The 24,284-nt window shown below is 40.1% G+C and overlaps 1 protein-coding gene across 2 annotated transcripts in view; it reads right to left on the bottom strand.

Moving 5' to 3' along the window:
• Positions 17,407-24,284, bottom strand: part of Vom2r64 (vomeronasal 2 receptor, 64) — a 29,772-nt gene continuing 22,894 nt past the window's right edge. The window contains 1 exon segment of one of the 2 annotated variants that reach the window (NM_001099513.2): positions 17,407-18,303. In NM_001099513.2, the coding sequence (NP_001092983.2) occupies positions 17,407-18,303 (897 nt within the window). 2 annotated transcript variants of the gene reach the window in all.

The raw sequence follows: 24,284 nt of genomic DNA, 5'->3' as shown, positions 1-24,284 counted from the left end.
CAGCACCCTGCTCCCAAACACCATGGGAGAGAGAGGTCATCGCAGAGACAGGTGGGCACTCCTGAGACTGCAGGGCAGGAGAGACCACAAGTACTGCCCACCCTTGTCCACATCCCTGGCCCAAGAGGAAATTGTATAGGGCCTCTGGTAACAGGAAGATAGGGGCACTCAAGCTGCAGGTACCCTGTGGCCCAGACTGCACCCAGATCTGAAGGGACCCGGTCAAAGAATTCCCTGCACCCAAATCTTGTGGGAGTGAGAGCTAGACCTTCAGAGGGGCAGACATGCCTGGGAAGCCAGAAGAGACTACTCTCTGACCATATTTCTGACTCTAGAGGAAAATGACTAGTGCCATCGTGTCCCCCTGTGCACAGGGACCAGAGAGAAGGCAGGGCAGGCCCTTCTGGTTGCTGCCCTCATGGAGAGCTGAAAGTCAGCCACAAGGAGGGACTTCAGGCCTGAGACCAGATGTAAGACCAACTTTTCTGCTCCAATTAACCGACCTGGTGGACTCAGGACAGATGCGCACAGGAGCAGCTGAAGACCAGTAGACAGGAAAGACTACATGCTTAAAAACAGAACACTCTGTTCCCATAACTGGCTGAAAGAAAACAGGAAAACAGGTCTACAGCACTCCTGAAACATAGGCCTATGGGATGGTCTAGTCACTGTCAAAAATAGCAGAAAAAGACAACACCAGAGACAACCTGATGGCGAGAGGGAAGCACAGGAACCCAAGCAACAGAAACCAAAATTACTTGGCATCATTGGAGCCCAATTCTTCCCCCAAGGCAAATACTGAATATCTAAACACACCAGAAGAATAAGATCTATATTTTAAATCACATTTGATCATGATGATGGAGGACTTCAAGAGAGACATAAAGAACTCCCTTAGAGAAATACAGGAAAACACAAATAAATAAGTAGACGACTATAGAGAGGAACAAAAAAAATCCCTGGAAAAATTACAGAAAAACACAATCAAACAGGTGGAGGAATTGAAAATGGAAATAGAAGCAATAAAGAAAGCACAAAGGGAGGCAACCCTAGATATAGAAAACCAAAGGAAGAGACAAGGAACCATAGATACAAGCATCACCAATAGAATACAAGAGATAGAAGAGAGAATCTCAGGAGCAGAAGATTCCACAGAAATCATTGACACAGCTGTCAAAGATAATGTAAAACGGACAAAGCTACTGGCCCAAAACGTACAGGAAATCCAGGACACAGTGAGAAGACCAAACCGAAGGATAATAGGTATAGAAGAGAGTGAAGACTCCCAACACAAGGAACAGTAAATATCTTCAACAAAATCATAGAAAAAAACTTCCCTGACCTACAGAAAGAGATGCCCATAAACATTACAAGAAGCCTACAGAACTTCAAAAAGATTAAACCAGAGATTTAAAAGAAAGTCCTCCCATCACATAATAGTCAAAACACCAAATGCACAAAACAAAGAGAGAGTATTAAAAGCAGTAAGGGAAAAAGGTCAAGTAACATACAAAGACAGACCTATCAGAATCACACCAAACTTCTCACCAGAGACTATGAAAGTCAGAAGATCCTGGACAGATGTCATAAGATGTCATAAGAGAAGACAAATGCCAGCCCAGGTTACTGTATCCAGAAAAACTCTCAATTAACATAGATGGAGAAACCAAGATATTCTGTGACAGAACCAAATTTACACAATATCTCTCTACAAATCCAGGCCTAAAAAGGATAATAAATGGTAAAGCCCAACACAAGGAGGCAAGCTATACCATAGTAAAAGCAGGAAAATAATGGTTTTGCAACAAAACAAAGAGAAGACAAGTACAGAAATGTAATGTCAAATCTAAATACAAATATATCAGGAAGCAACTATCACTATTCCTTAATATATCTCAACATCAATGGACTCAATTCTCCAATAAAAAGACACAGATTGACAAACTGAATATGCAATGAGGACCCAGCATTTTGCTGCCTACAGGAAACACACCTCAGAGACAAAGACAGATACTACATCAGAGTGAAAGGCTGGAAAACAACTTTCCAAGCAAATGGTCTGTAGAAGCAAGTGGGAGTAGCCATTCTAATATCGAATAAAATCAATGTTCAACCAAAAGTTATCAAAAATGATAAGGAAGGACACTTCATATTCATCAAAGGAAAAATCCACCAAGATGAACTCTCAATCCTACATAACTATGCTCCAAATATAAGGGCACCTACATACATGAAAGAAACCTTAGTAAAGCTCAAAGCACACATTGCACCTCTCACAATAATAGTAGGAGATTTCAACACCCCACTCTCATTAATGGATAGATCATAGAAACCAAAATTAAACAGAGCCATAAACAGACTAACAGAAGTCATCAACCAAATGGACTTAACAGATATTTATAGAACATTCTATCCTAAAACAAAAGGATATACCTTCTTCTCACCACCTCATGGTACGCTCTCCAAAATTGACCATAGAATTGGTCATAAAACAGGCCTCAACAGATACAGAAAGATAGAAATAATCCGATGCATCCTATCCTACCAGCACCGGCTAAAGCTGGACTTCAATAACAATAAGGAAAGAATGCCTACATGTACATGGAAGTGGAACAATGCTCTACTCAATGATAATCTGGTCAGGGAAGAAATAAAGAAAGTAATTAAGGACTTCTTAGAATTTAATGAAAATGAAGGTACAACATACCCAAACTTATGGGAAACAATGAAAGCTGTGCTAAGAAGACAACTCATAATTCTGAGTGCCTGCAGAAAGAAACAGGAGAGAGCATATGTCAGCAGCTTGACAGCACACCTAAAAGCTCTAGAACAAAAAGAAGCAAATACACCCAGGAGGAGTAGAAGTCAGGAAATTATCAAGCTCAGAGCTGAAATCAATCATGTAGAAAGAAAAAGGAGTATACAAAGAAAAAATAGAACCAAAAGTTGGTTTTTTGAGAAAATCAACAAGATAGATAAACCCTTAGCCAGACTAAGCAGAGGACATAGAGAGTGAATCCAAATTAATAAAATCAGAAATGAAATGTGAGACATAACTACCAAATTAGAGGAAATTCAAAAAAATCATCAGATCCTTCCACAAAACCATATATTCAACAAAACTTGAAAATCTGCAGGAAATGGACAATTTCTTAGACGAATACCAGGTACCAAAGTTAAATCAGGAACAGATAAACCATTTAAACAACCCCATAACTCCAAAAGGAATAGAAGCAGTCATTAAAGGTCTCCCAACCAAAAAGAACCCAGGCCAGATGGGTTCAGTGCAGAATTCTATCAGACCTTCATAGAAGACCAATAGTATCGAAATTGTTCCACAGAATTGAAACAGATGGAGTGCTACTGAATTCTTTCTATGAAGCCACAATTACTCTTATACCTAAACCACACAAAGACCTAACAAAGAAAAGAGAACTTCAGACCAATTTCCCTTATGAATATCGACGCAAAAATACTCAATAAAATTCTGGCAAATCGAGTCCAAGAGCACATCAAAACAATCATTCACCATGATCAAGTAGGCTTCATCCCAGGCATGCAGGGATGGTTTAATATACGGAAAACAATCAACGTGATCCATTATATAAACAAACTGAAAGAACAAAACCACATGATCATTTTATTAGATGCTGAGAAAGCATTTGACAAATTTCAACACCCCTTCATGATAAAAGTCCTGGAAAGAATAGGAATTCAAGGCCCATACCTAAGCATAGTAAAAGCATATACAGCAAACCAGTAGCTAACATTAAACTGAATGGAGAGAAACTTGAAGCAATCCCACTAAAATCAGGGACTAGACAAGGCTGTCTACCCTCTCCCTACTTATTCAATATAGTTCTTGAAGTTCTAGCCAGAGCAATCAGAGAAGAAAAGGAGATCAAGGGGATACAGATTGGAAAAGAAGAAGTCAAAATATTACTATTTGCAGATGTTATGATAGTATATTTAAGTGATCCCAAAAGTTCCACCAGAAAACTAATAAACCAGATAAGTAATTCAGCAAAGTGGCTGGGTATAAAATTAACTCAAATAAATCTGTAGCCTTCTTCTACACAAAGGAGAAACAAGCCAAGAAAGAAATTAGGGAAACGACACCCTTCATAATAGACCCAAATAATATAAAGTACCTCGGTGTGACTTTAACCAAGCAAGCAAAATATCTGTACAATAAGAACTTCAAGCCTCTGAAGAAAGAAATTGAAGAAGACCTCAGAAGATGGAAAGATCTCCCATGCTCCTGGATTGGCGGGATTAATATAGTAAAAATGGCCATTTTACTAAAAGCGATGTACAGATTCAATGCAATTCGCATCAAAGTACCAATCCAATTCTTCAAAGAGTTAGACAGAACAATTTGCAAATTCATCTGGAATAACAAAAAACCCAGGATTTCCTCAATAATAAAAGGACTCCTGGGGAAATCACTATCCCTGAACTCAGCATTATTATAGAGCAATTGTGATAAAAAACTGCATGGTATTGGTACAGAGACAGACAGAGAGACCAGTGGAATAGAATTGAGGACCCAGAAATGAACCCATACACCTATGGTCACTTGATTTTTGACAAAGGAGCCAAAACCATTCAAAGATAGCCTTTTCAGCAAATGTTGCTGGTTCAACTGGAGGTCAGCATGTAGAAGAATGCAGATCGATCCATGCTTATCACCCTGTAAAAAGCTCAAGTTCAAGTGGATCAAGGACCTCCACGTCAAACCAGATACACTCAAACTAATAGAAGAAAAAGTGGGGAAGCATCTCGAACACATGGGCACTGGAGAAAATTTCCTGAACAAAACACCAATGGCTTATGCTCTAAGATCAAGAATGGATAAATGGGATCTCATAAAACTGCAAAGCTTTTGTAAGGCAAAGGACACTGTGGTTAGGACAAAATGGCAATCAACAGATGGGAAAAGATCTTTACCAATCCTGCAAGTGATAGAGTGCTTTTATTTAAAATATACAAAGAACTCAAGAAGTTAGACCTCAGGGAGACAAATAACCGTATTAAAAAAGGGGTTCAGAGCTAAACAAAGAATTCACAACTGAGGAATGAAGAATGGCTGAGAAACACCTAAAGAAATGTTCAACCTCTTTAGGCATAAGGGAAATGCAAATCAAAACAACCCTGAGATTTCACCTCACACCAGTGAGATTGGCTAAGATCAAAAACTCAGGTGACAGCAGATGCTGGCGAGGATGTGGAGAAAGAGGAACACTCCTCCATTGTTGGTGGGATTGCAGAATGGTACAACCATTCTGGAAATCAGTCTGGAGGTTCCTCAGAATATTGGACATTGAACTACCTGAGGACCCAGCTTTACCTCTCTTGGGCATATACCCAAAAGATGCCCCAACATATAACAAAGACACATGCCCCACTATGTTCATAGCAGCCTTTTTTATAAGAGCCAGAAGGTGGAAAGAACCCAGATGCCCTTCAACAGAGGAATGGATACAGAAAATGTGGTACATCTACACAATGGAACATTACTCAGCTATCAAAAACAACGACTTTATGAAATTCATAGGCAAATGGTTGGAACTGGATAATATCATCCTGAGTGAGGTAACCCTATCACATAAAAACAAACATGGTATGCACTCATGGATAAGTGGCTATTAGCCCAAATGCTTGAATTACCCTAGAGGCATAGAACACCCAAAAATGAAGAAGGATGACCAAAATGCGAATGCTTCACTCCTTTAAAAGGGGAACAAGAATACCCTTGGTAGGGAATAGGAAGTCAAAGTTTAGAACAGTGGCAGAAGGAACACCCATTCAGAGCCTGCCCCACATGTGGCCCATACATATACAGCCACCAAACTAGATAAGATGGATGAAGCAAAGAAGTGCAGGCCAACAGGAACCAGATGTAGATCTCACCTGAGAGACACAGCCAGAATATTTCAAATACATAGACGAATGCCAGCAGCAAACCACTGAACTGAGAAATGGACCCCCGTTGAAGGAATCAGAGAAAGGACTGAAAGAGCTTGAAGGGGCTTGAGACCTCATATGAACAACAACGCCAACCAACTGGAGCTTCCCGGGACTAAGCCATTACCCTAAGACTGTACATGGACTGTCCCTGGGCTCCAACCTCATAGGTAGCAATGAATAGCCTAGTAAGAGCACCAGTGGAAGGGGAAGCCCTTGGTCCTGCCAAAACTGAATCCCCACTGAATGTGTTTGTTGGGGGGAGCATTGTAATGGGGTTATGATGAGGAGGGGAAGCCCATGTAGAAGGGGAATGGGAGGGATTAGGGGGATGTTCGCCGGGAAACCGGGAAAGTTAATAACAATCGAAATGTGAATAAGAAATACTCAAGTTAGAAATATAAAAAAATAAAATAAAAAGAGAAATAAAAAATAAAATAAAAAATAAATATGGTCTTCACTAGTTCTGTCCACTCACCTGTAAAGTTTATGATTTCATTTGTCTTTTGTCGGTTCAAGAAATAGCTATAAAACGTGCTGTTTTTGCTTAGTATTAATAACATGCATACCTTTTAGTACTGAGAAGTAGGCCTTCAATAATAACTTAGGAATCTCATGTCTGTGGACGATGTATTCCCCCTCCCAATAGGACTTATTTGCCTTTATCTATTCATGTAGGGTTGGGGATTGTGAGATTTGTCCTTTTTGCTTTGTGCTACCCATTAATGATGTCATTGTGAATGTCATCTTTTAGGCAGCCATATTGTTGAAATTTCATATATCATTTCAACACAGGGAAATAAAGCCTTAGATACTGAGACAGAGAGACAGTTGTCTAGGCATGCCTTTCTCACAGTGAACTTGAGCTCAGGTCCTAGCACAAGTATCAGACACTCAGGAGCCACATCAAACTCCAGGGCCAGGGATGAAATACTTCTGGCCTCTGAATACATGTACATTCATGCAATCTCCCCTTACATACACCCACAAACCGACACACACACCTACACAAGCACACACCCTTACTACATGTAATAATATAATAATAAGGCATAGATTCATAATGTGGAAGAAATAAAAAGTCATGATTGGTTAAGCATTCATTGTCCTAAGAAATTTCATGTATTATCTATAACTCCTGCTCAGAAACTTTCATTTTAGAGCAGATAGATTTCAGGTATTCAGTACTAACACAGGACATGTGGTTACATGACGAACATAAAAAGCATCTGGAAGTAGAGGAGCAACATTTCCAATCATCTCACTCAGATTAATGTGAGGGAAAACACTGTTGTTTGCTTGTGTCCATATGAGCACTCCTTTCCTTCACAGATTCCTGCACATTGACACCTCACATTTTGGGGACATATGGAACACTTAAAGAACAAACATTTGTTTTCCATCTGATGTATGGTATTGTCTAAACAGTGACTGACATAGTATGTTACCTCACTTTGATACTAATAAATTATTTTTAAAAATTCCTCCATGGTTCCTGTATAGTACATAGCAATTTCCTCTGATATTGTCCTCTGAGCTAGGAACCAAATGTTCAACTTTTTCCCACATAACATTTTAATAGATTCTCTTGGAGTTTTCCGTGATCAACTCCTATCATAATCCCTTTTTAGTCCTTCCATTTTTTCTCTTCCCTGTGATTCACCCTCCCCAAAACAAGCAGGTCTACTGATGTTATCGATATCCTCACTGGAGCATGATCAAATACTCAGTGACCTGACTGTCTAAATAGGACTGTGTCCTTCCCCTTCCAGACCTCTACCAGAAGCCATCAATTGAACAGAGCCACTTCTCATTAGTTCCATCACCATCACACTTTTAACAATTATCTTCTGTAGATTCTTGCCTAGTCTACTATATCTTACAATTTTAATTTAATTTATTTTACTTTAAAAATTCATTTTACATCATCATCACAACTCCTCTCCTTCCTCTCTTCTCAGTCCCACCCTTACAAAAATGTCCCCCATTGCCCCTTCTCTAGTTCTCAGAGTACCACCCCATTTTATGCCATATGGTTTCACCAGAAGTAGCCACATTCATTCCCAATGAGCCACAATTAAGCTGTTCAAGTTAGGGAAAGGAGATCCAATGGCAGAGAAGAGAGACAGAGACAGCCCATGCACTATTTGTTATGGGACCCACATGACTACCAAGCTTCACATTTGCTACTAATGTGTAGCGGGTATAGGTCCAAGTACTGTATGCCCCCCAGTGGGTGGCCAAGGCACTGTGGGTCCCCATGGCCCCAGGCTAGTTGACTAGGTGAACATTGTTGGACTCTCTGACATATTGACTTCTAGCCCCCAATCTTAGCAAAGAGTCTCTGGACTCTGTCTGCCCTTTGATTTTGGCTTCCTGTATCTGCCTCCTTGGATATATTGTGGGTGGTGGATTGATGTTCTCCTCCCTCCTCTAATAATCCTTCCTAACTACAGGAGGTGCCCAGTTCAGTCTCTATATCTCTTTCTGGTAACAATCTAAGATAAAGTCATCCACATAGATTCCCAATATCCTGTCCCATCTGAGGCCTTCATAAAGTCACTAGATATCACCCCAGTTTCTCTTCTTGGACTGAGGCTTTGAGTTGTAGGGATCATGACTGATGTCTTCCATATTTCTTCCTTTTAACTCATCTGTGTCTCATCAATATCACTTCAAAAGTATCCTCCTTGTTACTCAAAATCAGCAACAGCTCTAACCATGCATCTCCATAGGGATTCTCATGGGAGTAGAGATCATGAACATGACACCTGCTGCAGCAGGGTCCCAGACACAGACAAGACCCAGACCCTAGAAATCAATAAGTTCTTAGAAAGCAGTGAAGTCTGCCCACATCAATATGGCACAATGTAGCAGAACTGATTTTGGTGCAGCTTCAGGAATCATTTTCCACACATACATGCCAATTCCCAGCAGAGTTTGACTGATTGAGTTCTAGGCAGGGTCTGGCCTGGCTGTTTGGCCCAACTTTCTTTGCTTTTACCAGGTCTCTCAGCGTTTTCTTGGTAGGAGCAAAGAGACACAGAAAGGCTAACAGATTCAGTGGGAAAACTGCAGATTTTAATGTTTGCCCATGTTCCATAGCATCAAAGAATGATTTTTCTCCTGGAAGGATGACCCAAAACACAAGTATAAATTCAAGGTTACTTACATTGACCAAAGCATAGGGCAATGATGAAAAAAGAAACAGTAACATTGATTCTATCTGGGCTTGATCTTCGGATATACATCTCTACCTGCAATCTCAGATCTATGTTCTACTCTCCAGGCCATAGCTCAGCCTGCGTCCTGGGAGGCCTGCTGTCAAGAGTTCAACCAGAGGAGATACCAACTGCAATCCCATGCTACATGGTACCAAGGCAAGCCCAGCAGGCTGTAAGAATGCTCCCTCTGCTCTGTGCTCCATCTTCTTGTCCACACCTCTACTTGCTATTGAGGATCTCCATTTCCTATCCAAGAATGACCTTGAAGTCCTACATATCCCCTTCAGTTCTTTGCATGCCAGGCAAGTGAGCATTCAAGAACAGGAACCACATCTTTAGCATCAGTGATATCCACAAGGATACTCTACTCCAGATTTTCTTTACTGTCTGCCATCTCTAGGTAGAGGTCATCTGCTTGTTAACCGACCCAAGAAGGAGGTGGGACTGACAATATTGTCATTGTCAGATGCTGGATCTAAGCATTTTTACACAATAGGCTCTGGTGAATTCTCCAGGATCCTACCTGTCCCTTGTGGCCTTCCACACTTCTGCTACCTGCTGGCTAATTAATCCCAATTCATGGTCTCTGTCATAGTGCCTGGACTCAGTAGAATCTTCTTGGGACCCTGCTCTTGGGTATGATTCTGTCCAATGTGGTTTAATCAGTCTCCTGGACTGCCATCCTGTTTTTCCAATAGCAGTGACTCTGCCATGTAGCCATGTTGCTTTCTCAGGGGCAGGGCACTTTCTGTGGAAGCACAGCCTGTGGTTTTGCATGCACACAGGGAGCTTTTGTGAACCATGTGACCATGGGGTATGTCCAACTGGACAGTGGGAACCCAAAGTCCAGTGGCACATGTGTGTCCTGCCATGCACAGAATAAATATTAAATGAAAGGTAAACAATTAAACATATAGTGGTCTAGGAATGTTATTGCATGCCTTCAATAGTCATATATGGGAGACAGAGACAAAGGAAAATAGATCCTTCTAAGTTTGATGATAGCCTTGTCTGCAAGGGCTATACAGTGAGATCTTTTTCCCAAAAACCAAAATAAAATCGAAAAGCAAAACAAGTAAACAGAAAAACCCAACCAAACAACAAAACCTACGAACAAAAACCCCAAGATGTCTATTCATGTTGGATGGTGTCCTCAGTAGTAATGCCTGAGGTTGCCCTCTGTCCTCCATATACATGAACACACTCTTGCACATACATGCATCTTCATGCTGACAAGAATCATGTAAGGACCCTTTCACAGCTCTTATGCCACCAAATGTCTACCAGTTTCCATCCTGAGTAACTACGGCCCCTCCCAGCCCAAGGTCGGTGATTGTTCAGACTCCAGTGTCCACAGCATTCAGACTCTCTGATTTTATACCCAACTTGGTTGTACAATAGTAGCAGTGTGATAGAGAAGACTGAACACTTCCTTTTTGTCTGTGACCCTTCCATTCCGAGACATCCCTCAAATACCACATACTACAGTCTCTATGTTTCCTGATCCATCAGATAACCTCATTAAGCACCCCAACCATTCTCTGTTCTTGTCATTACCTCCTTACCCACATGATCAATGATCTTCCTTGTTTAGTGACAACACATAGACACAAAGTGGGTCTCCAAACTAAGCCACCCAGACTGGGGCATGGGGAAAGTAGTGAAGATGCTAGAGAGGGTGGTGGAAGGAGTTGGCAGGTGGTCCAGACAGGAGGCTCAGGCTGAAACTGAAGCTTTACAATTGCATAGTTGCCCTGCTGCCATCTGACCTCATGTTTCTCCCCTAGGATGGCATCATCATCTTCATCTTTCTTATCTGCTGCCCACCTCAGCATAAATACCTGCCTGCACCTCCCAAGGTGCAGTTGGCTAGTTCCCAAGAAGGGACTCTATACTGTGTCATAAATTCCCAGTGAGTGCAACTGGGTCCAGCTCAGTCTCTTCTGGAATGAGGTTTCCTAACTTCTGCTGATTGCCAGGACAGAAGCATTTATTTACATGAATCTTTGAGTTTGTGGTCAGAGAAACAAAGAAACTCCCCCTCTCTCCTCAGTGTTATGCATGTAGTTTAAAGAGCCAAACCAAAACCAAAGAAATGAACAAAAACAAAAGAGTATTTTTAAGAGGAATGGCTGTCAGGACTTCATCCCATTCTGTCAGATGCAGCAGCAGGAGATTCTCTGAATTCCAGGGCCACCTTAGAGACCCCATTATCAAAAACAAAACCAAACCAAACAACCAAAGAAAAACTAAGATATTGACAGTCACCAACAATCTTTATGTAAATCTGGAGAGATAACTGGTAAGATCCCCAGGGTCTCCACCTCCAACCAAGAGGGAACTAACTGATGACCTTACTCCATAACTTTTTGATGATTTACAGATTTGGTTTACTTTGCTATTGGTTTCATGATGAAGTTTCATGTAATGGAGGCTGGCCTCAAAGAGGTGCTAAGAATAGCCTTCAATTCAGTGATTCTCAGCCTTCCCAATGTAGTGACAACTTTTCCCCATTTGGTTGACTCCAATCATAAAATTAATTCATTGTTATTATATCACTGTTATCCATCTACTGTTGTGATCATAATACAAACATATTATATGCAGGGTATCTGACATGCCACTCCTGAAAAGGGAAGTTCTACCCTGTAAGAGGTTGTGACCCACAGGTTGAGATGCAGTGCTTCAATTGGTAATCTCCCATCAATATATGTCAATAATTGGGACGACAGGCATGTTTTATGCCTAATTTCCTACAGTACCTATTTCTACTGACCTCCCCAAGCTAGGGAACACATATTATAAACATTGTTAGCCAGGATATAAGCCAATGGTTTTTCCCAGTTGGACCATAATGTTCACTTGTGGCAGATCAGAGATCCAGTCTCCCCAAGTGCCTTCAACAGGGGATGAGGTATCTATGTGATTGCAGAATGTTGGCTCTGTGCTAAGTCTTCATTGTGAACATTTCTGTGTTTTTAACTTTGAGCAATGGGAAAGAACCTGGGAATTGATAAGACCATTTCAACAACTTCCTTTAAGCACCTTGTTGGTGTGTGCAGATGCCTGTGACATGAACCTAAAATGTGAACTCCTCTAGATGTCTTGACAGACCACCATCATGGCATCCTGCCTGTAAACACTTCAAGAATGTTCGGAGGAAACATAACTCCAGGGCCCATATCTCAGTGAAAGAATAATATGGTAGGTTCACTGGACCTCTTCGAGATTGGGTCCTATGAAGAAATAGGCTTCTCTGAGATGTTTTCAGTGAAACAGCTGTCTTTCACTGGGGGTTAGGAGGCAGTGTTACAGGGCTGTATGAACCCTCCTGAGTGATTATTAGTTACAGAGGGGAGTACACAGTATTGGCTGGTGCTGAGGTTCTGGTAAAACTTCATTTGCATAAAGAGAAATTCCAGGTGCTTGCTTGGCATGTCCTAATGGGAAGAAAGGAAGTTAAACCTATAATTTGGCCATTTTGCTATGACTACTTCAAGGCTAGTGGTGGTGGGGTCATACAGTCTCCTTGCTCCTAAGCATGCTGACCAGAGCAAAAAAAATATCCCTAACTCTGCTGTTCTCAGAATGTTATTTTCAGGGTTTGGACACAATTCGATTTTCTCCTTGCCCTGAAATGTCTCCCCGAGTTGCACAATGTTCTCTCCCACACTTATTAAAAAGTATCATTAACTCCAAGACCAAACAGGGAACAGCACAGTCAGGCTCTCAGGACCAGAGACACACAGGAAGACATGGGTTCTGAGGACTGGACATCAGAGCCCACATGGCAGAAGAGGGGTTATCTTCCTATCCCTGCCAGAGAACAGGGACATTTCACAGAACAATCCTGCAGCCAGGCATGTTGTGATTCCCAGAATAACAGAAGAAGAATTTGTAACTTGAGATCCTGATGTGTGGTCACCAATCACTACACTGATATAAACTCTCTCTCCTGGTGAGAGAACCAGGCACCTGGTGGTCTGTTAGCTTGGAAGAAACAAAGTCTGTATCACCAGGAGCCTGTGGGTGACCCTGAGAGACAGAGGACAATTGTCCAGAGTCAGTTTTCCCTGTAATCCTTTTGGGTTCCCAGGAGTTACACCCAGATCATTGAGCTGAGATATCTCACGGTCACATACTATTGTTTTTCCAATAGTACATTATTTGAAATACTTCCCTTCAAATAAATTGAGACGATGTTATGACCTTGATTTATCACCTTGAAAAATCCCCCTTATTTTTTTTTCATTTTCTTGTTCGTTTGTTTTATGTTATTGGATTCCTTTTATTTATATTTCAAATCTTTCCTGGTTTCCTGTCCATAACCCCCCTAGCCAATGCCCCTACACTTCTTCTATAAGATTGTTGCCCCTCCCCAAACTCCTCCCATTCCTGCCTCTCTGTCCTGACATTTTCCTACACTGTGGTCTACCCTTGGCAGGAACAAGTGCTTCCCATGCCATTGATGACTCAAAACATCAATGTTACATATGCAGCTGGAGCCATGTGTCTGTTCATGTGTAATCTTTGGGTAGTGGTTGAGTCCCTGGGAGCTCCTGTTACGTGGTATTACAGTTCTTATGGTGTTACACGTACTTTCGGCTCTTTCAATCCTTTCTCTAATTTCTCCAATGGGAACTCGATTGTCAGTTCAATGCTTTGCTGCTAGCATTTGCCTCTGTATTTGTCTTGTTATGGCTGAGCCTCTCAGGAGACAGGTATATCAGGCTCCTGTCAGCACGTATTTCTTGGCTTCATCAATATTGTCTAAATTTGGTATCTGTATATATATGGGCTGGATCCCCCAGGTGGGGAAGGCTCTGATGGCCATTCCTTCAGTGTCTGTTCTAAACTTTGTCTCCATATTCTCTCCTATGAATATTTTTTTCCCAGTCTGGACATTCCTCAAAAAATTGGATGTTGTACTACCTGAGGACCCAGCTATACCTCTCCTGGGCATATACCCAAAAGATGCTCCAACATACAACAAAGCCACATGCTCCACTATGTTCATAGAAGCCTTATCTATAATAGCCAGAAGCTGGAAAGAACCCAGATGCCCTTCAACAGAGGAATGGATGCAGAAAATGTGGTACATCTACACAGTGGAATACTACTCAGCTATCAAAAACAACGACTTTATGAAATTCATAGGCAAATGGATGGAACTAGAAAATATCATCCTGAGTGAGGTAATCCAATCACAGAAAAAGACACATGATATGCACTCATTGATAAGTGGATATTAGCCCAAATGCTCAAATTACGCTAGATGCAGACCACATGAAACTCAAGAAAGATCATCAATATGTGGATGATTCACTCCTTCTTTAAAAGGGGAACAAAAATATATCCCATAGCAGGGGATAGGTAAGCAAAGTTTAGGACAGAGACTGAAGGAACAGCCATTCAGAGCCTGACCCACATGTGGCCCATACATATACAGCCACCAAAACTGGATAAGATGGATGAAGCTAAGAAGTCCAGGCTGAATGGAACCAGATATAGTTCTCTCCTGAGAGACACAGCCAGAATATGTCAAATACAGAGGTGACCACCAGTAGTTAACTACTGAACCAAGAACACAACCCTCTTGGAGGAATCAGAGAAAGGACTGAAAGAGCTGAAGGGGCTTGAGACCCCATAATAGAAACAATACCAACTAAGTAGAGCTTCCAGGGATTAAGCAACTGCCCAAAGATGATACATGGACTGACCCTGGTCTCCAAATTCATAGGTATCAATGAATAGCCTTGTAGGGGCACCAGTGAAAGGGGAAGCCCTTGGTCCTTCCAAGGCTGGACCCCCACTCTCTGGGATTGTTGGGAGGGGCAGTAACGGGGAGTGGATTCGAAGGGGAACACCCATATAGTATGAAGGGGAAGGGATTCGGGGGCTGATGGCCTGGAAACCAGGAAAGGGAATAACATTTGAAATGTAAATAAGAAATACCCAATTTAACAAAAATGGAAGGAAAGAAAAGGTTATTGTTTTTATTAGTTGAGTAGTACTCCATTGTGTAGATGTACTACATTTTCTGTATCCATTCCTCTGTTGAAGGGCATCTGGGTTCTTTCCAGCTTCTGGCTATTATAAATAAGGCTGCTAGAAACACAGTGGAAAATGTTTCTGTTGTATGTTGGAGCATCTCTTAGGTATATGCTCAGGATTGGTATAGCTGGATCCTCAGGTAGTGTTACATTCAAATTTCTGAAGAATCTTTAGACTGATTTCCAGAATGGTTGTCCCAGCTTGCAATCCCACCAACAATGGAGGAGTGTTTGTCTTTCTCTATATCCTTGCCAGCATTTGTTATCACCGGGGTTTTTATCTTAGCCATTCTGACTAGAGTGAGGTGGAATCTCAGGGTTGTTTAGATTTGCATTTCAAAGATGACTAAGGATTGTGAAAATTTCTTTAGGTACTTCTCAGCCATTCAATATCCATCAGTTGAGAATTCTTTGTTTTGCTCTGTATCCAATTTTTAATAGGGTTATTTCACTCTCTGGAGTCTAACTTCTTGAGTTCTTTGTACATATTGGATATTAACCCCTTACCAGATACAGGATTGATAAAGATCTTTTCCCAATCTGTTGGTTGCCATTTTGTCCTAATTATAGTGCTCATTGCCTTACAGAAGCTTGGCAGTTTTATGAGGCCCATTTGTCAATTCTTATTCTTGGAGTATAAGCCATTGGTGTTTTGTTCAAGAAAACGTCTCCAGTGCCCTTGTGTTTGAGGCTGTTCTCTACTTTTCTTCCTATTAGTTTGAGTGTATATGGTTTTATGTGGAGGTCTTTGATCCACTTGGACAGGGCGACAATAATGTGCCAGTTTGCATTCTTCTACATGCTGACCTCCAGTTGAACCAGCACCATTTTTTAAAAAATGCTACCTAGTTTTCACTGGATGGTTTTAACTCCTTTGTTAAAGATAAAGTGATGACAGGTGTGTGGGTTCATTTCTGGGTCTTCAATTTTATTCCCTTGATCTACCTGCCTATCTCTCTACTAATACCATACAGGTTTTATCACTTTTGCTATGTAATGCTGCTTGAGGTCAGGAATGGTGATTTCCCCCAGAAGTTCTTTTGTTATTGAGCATAGGTTTTGCTATCTGGATTTTTTTTATTTGAAATGAATTTGTAAATTTCTCTTTCTAACTCTATGAAGAAGTGAGTTGAAATTTTGATGGGGATTGCAATGAATCTGTAGATTGCTTTTGACAAGATGGCCACTTTTACTATAAAACTATTATATTTTTTAACATTAAGCACATAATTTTATTAGTTGGGTTATTCCAAATCTTGATATAGGGAGCAGTATGTCACAATAGAAAATTCATGTCTCCAAGAGTCTGAAGAAGATGGTTAAGTTACAACTAATTTAGAAAAGAGATTCCTGAATATTGGTGCTTAAGTTACTATCTCTTTATAGTCACCATTGAAATCTTGTCCATGGGATATAGTTCCAAGCATTGAGATGGATCCTTCCTATTAGGTTAGTATTCTCTGTCAATACTATCATACATATACCAGAAACATGATTGTATTGTGATGTTATATTCTAGTAAATTTAACATGTCATGTAGTCATGACTTCTGATGTTGTAATTCATCTGACTGGAAAGGAACATGCTCTTTAGTATCGCAAAGTTGCTGAAGTTACAAATAATCAAACATACAAAAAATTTTACCTCAAATATTGTATGGAAAACTTTATATTTGCAACAAATACCAGTGACCATTGCCTGAGAATACAGGTTACTTCAAATACTGCGTTCAGATATAATGGTACCTTTCTCCTGTCCTTTTATATAATAGAATGCATTAATATACAAATAAAGACTGTTTAAAATTATATGACAGGAACAAGTTTATGTCAAGTTACAATAAAACTTGTAAATCTATTTATGGTAAATTGTACAATATTTTCCTTTATTATCTAGGCCTCTGGTTTGGTACATAACTGTACCATGTTGTTAATTTTATGAGAACTTAACATAGAGAGGTTAGTTGTAGCTGTCTGATTAAATGGCTAAAAGAGCTCAAAATAATGTAGTCTTTGACATAAAACACTCTAATGTTACCACAGAATAGCTAATCACTCACTCAATCTTCTGGCATGTGTCAAAGATATACAAGTTTTTAACCTGATAAACTTTATTTTGAGGACTCCAAACTCATATAGAAATATGAGGCTTAAAAAACCCTCTTATTTCCACTGAACTCTATTTCGTCTGCATTTCAATGAGTTCATTTCAGGTCTTGCAAGAATAATATAACATTTGGGGATAAAGATACAACCTAGAAGACCTGTGCTGGAGGCCAAGATGGAGAAGACCTCCACAGCCACCATGATCTTTCCTTTAGTACTGTGGTAAACAGGGAGAAATGTGACCCAAACACTGAGGAATACCAGCATGCTGAAGGTCAAGAACTTGGCTTCATTGAAGGCGTCAGGCAGGTTCCTGGCCATAAAAGCTACTGTGAAGCTCACTAGGGACAGAGCTCCCAGGTATCCCAGCACACAGTAGAAGGCTGTTACTGAGCCCTTGTTGCACATAATAATGATATGACCATGTTCAGATTGTGCATCTGTGTCCACAAATGGAGGGGATATTCTCAGCCAGACTCCACAGAAGACAGTTTGTATTAGTGTACAGATGGGAATGATGAATTTCGGTGCTCCTGATATAAGCAACCACCTCAACCTTCGTCCTGGAGCTGTGCTCTTGAAGGCCAGGATGACTGTAATGGTTTTTGCCAAGACAGTAGAAACAGCCACTGTGAAAACAACTCCAAATGTGGTCTGCTGCAGGATGCAGGTGACTGCGTTGGGCTGACCAATGAATAGAAATGAGCAAAGAAAGCAGAAAGTGAGGGAGATGAGCAAGATGTAGCTGAGAGTTCTGTTATTTGCCTTCACCACAGGAGTGTTTTGGTGCTTTACAAAAATCCCCAGGACAAATGAGGTGAGGATAGAAAAGCATAGGGCCATGCTGGCGAGTGTCATCCCCAAGGGGTTTTCCAAAGCCAGAAATGTCACAGCTTTTTGGATGCAGACTGTCCGATCTGTGTTGGCATACTGGTCCTCTGTACATTTCACACACTGATCAATATCTGGCAAGAAATGCAATGTGACATGATACTACAACCTCAACATCTTTCCTCTTTGTACACTCCCACGCCTGAATGTTGCTCATTCTGAAATGGAAGCCCAGTATTTTTCTATGCACAGATGGAAAGTCGTAACAACATGTTTCTTCTTTCAAGATTATATCCAATTAATAAAAATCATGTAAATAAGCAAATGTGTTTTCTTTTTCATTTCTAATATGTATTCATGGCACTTTTTTCTTATCTCCAGATTAAAGCACTATATTTATTCTTATAATATATACGTTATGCTATGGTAATTTGTACTGAGGTATCCATGAAGGGAAATGTTATTTACTGTTACATCTAGAACATTTAATCTTATGTTCTCTGCAGCACGAAGACACCTGTTGGACACTATTATTATATTTGTCTCATGTGAGAGAAAGTTAAAGCCCCAAAAACATGCTGAGGTCTTTGGGAATCCCATTTATTGATATGAAGGCATAATGAACTAGCAACCATCCAAATTTATATTTCCAAAATATCATCTGTGGTGCTGGTTATTGTTTTCTTAACTTAGAACAAAATGAAGGTACGTTTGAAATGGGAATATCAAATGAGAAAATGCCTCCATCTGGTTGGCCATAGTCCAGTCTGTGAGGTATTGTCTTAATGATTGTAGTTGGTGGTTCTCCCCACTTGTGGCCTTTGCCAACCTTGGAGATTCATCCTCAGTTATTCTAACAAATACATTAAATGGGCTATGGGGCGCAAGGTAGTAAGCAGCTCCATGGTCTCTCCTTTAGTTTCTGCATCCAGATTCCTGCCTTGACTTTATCCTATAACTTCCCTTCATGATAAATTTCTACATTTTTGAAGTTAATTTGGTGAAAGTCATAATCAAATGTGATATTGGAACAGTACAAAACACATTTTTATTGTACTAAGTTAGATTCCTAAAACCTAGACCCTGTTGGTTTAACTGAGGTACTAGGTAGTCATCTAAGTACCCCTAGGAAGACGATTTGCAGACTACCTCGGAAATGAAAGGAAGATACACGATGTTAAAATGGGGAACATGACTTTCTTTATATAATTTTTAGTTTCTACCACATAATGTTAACTTATTTTTAATTACGTAGAAATTGTTGATGGATTGTGTTCATTTTTCCAGCTTTCCCGTTCCCATTTTTCAAGTTGCCAACTTCTCAACAGTATTTTGTGCAATACCGTGGCCCATGTGGTGTCTTCTGTCTACTTTAAGATATCTATTTTACATGTAAACTATTTCAGTTACCTCTGGGTACACATATTGATTAACCTTTATGTACAATTTTGGATATATGTTGTATTAAACTTGCTGGTACTATGGCTGTTAAAATATTTCTTCCTCCTCTTTCACAATGTTTTAGAAACCTCATATGTATGAGTGTGATCATTTCATATTCATAGATAAATTATTCTTTTATGTGTATTTGTATACAGTTTAATTAACCATTCATTAGTTGATGAATATGGAGGATATTTCATTGTCTTGACTCTTGTAAGTAAAAGAGTATTATCATGAGTGAGCATGTGTTCGTAGCTATAGATTATGTGTATTGGGTTGCTTTTGGAGATGATGCATGTGATTGTTGGTTTCTGAGAACGTGACACATATGTATAAACATGTGAGAAAAATCGTCTTACAAATGGAAAAGCATCCATAAGGTTGACCTGTGGACAAGGTTTTGGTGTATTTTCTTTTCTTTTTTTTCATCTTGATTAACTTGGGTATTTCTTATTTACATTTTGATTGTTACTCCCTTTTCCAGTTTCTGGGCCAACGTCCCCCTAAACCCTACCCCTCCACTTCTTTATAGGTGTTCCCCTCCCTATGCTCCCCCCATTTCTGCTCTCCCCCCAACAATCACGTTCACTGTGGGTTCACCCTTGGTACGACAAAGGACTTCCCCTTCCACTGGTGCTCTTACTAGCCTATTCATTGCTACCTATGAGATTGGAGCCCAGGGTTAGTCCATGCATAGACTTGGGTAGTGGCTTAGTCCCTGAAAGCTCTGGTTGGTTGGCATTGTTGTTCATATGGGGTCTCAAGCCCCTTCAAGCTCTTTCAGTCCTTTCTCTGATTACTTCAACGGGGGTCCCGTTCCCAGTACAGTGGTTTAGTGATGGCATTCGCCTATGTATTTGCTGTATTCTGGGTGTGTCTCTCAGGAGATATCCTCATCCGGTTCCTGTGGGTCTGCACTTCTTTCCTTCATCCATCTTATCTAGTTTGGTGGCTGTATATGTATGGGCCACATGTGGGGCAGGCTCTGAATGGGTGTTCCATCTACCTCTGTTCTAAATTTTGCACCCCTATTTCCTCCCAAGGGTATTGTTGTTCCCCTTTTAAAGAAGGAATGAGGCATTCACATTTTGGTCATCCTTCTTGAGTTTCATGTGTTCCGTGCACCTAGGGTAATTCGAACATTTGGGCTAATATCCAAGTATCAATGAGTTAATATCATGTGTCTTTTTCTGTGATTGGGTTACCTCACTCAGGATGATATTTTCCAGGTCCATCCTATGAAGTTCCTATGAATTTCATAAAGTCATTGTTTTTGATAGCTGAGTAATATTCCATTGTGTAGATGTACCACATTTTCTGTATCCATTCCTCTGTTGAAGGGCATCTGGGTTCTTTCCACCTTCTGGCTATTATAAATAAGGCTTCTATGAACATAGTGGAGCACATGTCTTTGTTATATGTTGGGGTATCTTTTGGGTATATGGCCAAGAGAGGTATAGCTGGGTCCTCAGGTAGTTCAATGTCCAATTTTCTGAGGAACGTCCAGACTGATTTCCAGAATGGTTGTACCAGTCTGCAATCTCACCAACAATGGAAGAGTGTTTCTCTTTCTCCACATCCCTGCCAGCATCTGCTGTCCCCTGAGTTTTTGATCTTAGCCATTCTGACTGGTGTGAGGTGAAATGTCAGGGTTGTTTTGATATGTATTTCCCTTATGACTAAAGATGTTGAAAAATTCTTCAGGTGTTTCTCAGCCATTCAACATTCCTCAGCTGTGAGTTCTTTTTTTTTTTTTTAGCTCTGAAGCCCATTTTCAATAGGGTTATTTGTTTCCCTGCGGTCTAACATCTTGAGTTCTTTGTATATTTTGGATATAAGCCTTCTATCTGGTGTAGGATTGGTAAAGATCTTTTCCCAATCTGTTGGTTGCCGTTTTGACCTAACACCAGTGTCCTTTGCCTTACAGAAGCTTGCAGTTTTATGAGATCCCATTTGTCGATTCTTGATCTTAGAGCATAAGCCATTGGTGTTGAGGAAATTTTCTCCAGTGCCCATGTGTTCGAGATGCTTTGCCACTTTTTCTTCTATTAGTTTGAGTGTATCTGGTTTGATGTGGAAGTCCTTCATCCACTTGGACTTTTAAACTTTTACAGGGTGATCAGCATGGATTGATCTGCATTCTCCTACATGCTGACCTCCAGTTGAACCAGCAACATTTGCTGAAAAGGCTATCTTTTTTCCATTGGAAGGTTTTGGCTCCTTTGTCAAAAATCAAGTGACCATAGGTGTGTGGGTTCATTTCTGGGTCTTCAATTCTATTCCACTGGTCTATCTGTCTGTCTATGGACCAATACCATGCAGTTTTCATCACTATTGCTCTGAGTTCAGGGATAGTGATTCCCTCTGAAGTCTTTTTATTGTTGAGGATAGTTTTAGCTATCCTGGGTTTTTTGTTATTCCAGATGAATTTTCAAATTGTTCTGTCTAACTCTCTGAAGAAGTGGATTGGTATTTTGATGGGAATTGCATTGAATCTGTAGATCGCTTTTGGTAAAATGGCCGTTTTTACTATATTAATCCTGCCAATCCATGAGCATGGGAGATCTTTCCATCTTCTGAGATCTTCTTCAATTTCTTTCTTCAGAGGCTTGAAGTTCTTATCATACAGATTTTTACTTGCTTGGTTACAGTCACACTGAGGTATTTTACATTATTTGGGAATATTATGAAAGGTGTCATTTCCCTAATTTCTCTCTTGGCTTGTTTCTCTTTTGTGTAGAGGAAGGCTACTGATTTATTTGAGTTAATTTTATACCCAGTCACTTTGGTGAAGGTGTTTATCAGGTTTATTAGTTCTCTGGTGGAACTCTTGGGATCACCTAAATATACTATAATATCATCTGCAAATAGTGATATTTTGACTTTTTCCCCATCTGTATCCCTTTCATCTCTTTTTGTTGTCTGATTGCTCTGTCTGGAACTTCAAGAACTGTATTGAATAAGTAGGGAGAGAGTGGGCAGCCTTGTGTAGTCCATGATTTTAGTGGGATTGTTTCAAGTTTCTCTCTATATAGTTCAATGTTAAGTACTGGTTTGCTGTATAAGGCTTTTACTATTTTTAGGTATGGGCCTTGAATTCCTATTCTTTCCAGGACTTTTATCATGAAGGGGTGTTGAATACTGTCAAATGCTTTCTCAGAATCTAATGAAATTATCATGTGGTTTTCATCTTTCAGTTTGTTTATATAGTGGATTATGTTGATGGTTTTCCATATATTAAATGATCCCTGCATGCCTGGAATGAAGCCTACTTGATCATGATGGATGATTGTTTTGATGTGCTCTTTGATTCAGTTTGCCAGAATTTTATTGAGTATCTTTGCGTCGATATTCGTATGGGAAATTGGTCTGAAGTTCTCTTTCTTTGTGGGGTCTTTGTGTGGTTTAGGTATAAGAGTAATTGTGGCTTCAAAGAAGGAATTCGGTAGTTCTCCATCTGTTTCAATTTTGTGGAAGAATTTCGATAGTATTGGTATGATGTCTTCTATGAAGGTATGATAGAATTCTGCACTGAACCCATCTGGACTGGGGCTCTTTTTGGTTGGGAGACCTTTTATGACTGCTTCTATTTCTTTAGGAGTTATGGGGTTGTTTAAATGGTTTATCTGTTCCTGATTTAACTTTGGTCCCTGGTATCTGTCTAGGAAATTGTCCATTTCTTCCAGATTTTCAGGGTTTGTTGAATATATGCTTTTGTAGGATCTGATGATTTTTTGAATTTCCTCTGATTCTTAGGTATGTGTCCCTTTTTATTTCTGATTTTGGTAATTTGGACACACTCTCTGTGTCCTCTGGTTACTCTGGTGAAGGGTTTATCTATCTTGTTGATTTTCTCAAGGAACCTGCTTTTGTATTTGTTGATTCTTTGTATAGTTCTTTTTGTTTCCACTTGGTTGATTTCAGCTCTGAGTTTGAGTAATTCCTGCCTTCTACTCCTCCTAGCTGCATTTGCTTCTTTTTGTTCTAGAGCTTTTAGGTGTTCTGTCAAGCTGCTGATCTATCCTCTCTCCTGTTTCTTTCTGCAGGCACTCAGAGCTATGTGTTTTCCCCTTAGCACAGCTTTCATTGTGTCCCATAAGTTTGGGCATGATATATGTTCATTTTCACTAAGTTCTAAGAAGTCTTTAATTTCCTTCTTTATTTCTTCCTTGACATGGTTATCATTGAGTAGAGGATTGTTCAACTTCTATGTATATGGGGGCATTCTTCCCTTATTGTTATAGAAGACCAGCTTTAGCTGGTGGTGGTATGATAGGACTCATGGGATAATTTCTATCTTTCTGTATCTGTTGAGGCCTGCTTTATGACTGATTATATGGTCAATTTTGGAGAAAGTACCATGAGGTGGTGACAAGAAGTTATATCCTTTTGTTTTAGGATAGTATATTCTATAAATATCTGTTAAGTCCATTTGATTCATGACTTCTCTTAGTCTGTCTATGTCTCTGTTTAATTTCTGTTTCCATTATCTGTCCATTGATGAGAGGGGGTTTTGAGATCTCCTACTATTATTGTGTGAGGTGCAATGTGTGCTTTGAGCTTTAGTAAGGTTTCTTTTATGTATGTAGGTGCCCTTGTATTTGGAGCATAGATATTTAGGATTGAGAGTTCATCTTGGTGGATTTTTCCTTTGATGAATA

Source organism: Rattus norvegicus, chromosome 12 (assembly GCF_036323735.1).
Source record: "Rattus norvegicus strain BN/NHsdMcwi chromosome 12, GRCr8, whole genome shotgun sequence".
Lineage (NCBI taxonomy): Eukaryota > Metazoa > Chordata > Mammalia > Rodentia > Muridae > Rattus > Rattus norvegicus.
This window is presented reverse-complemented; position numbering and strand designations above follow the sequence as displayed.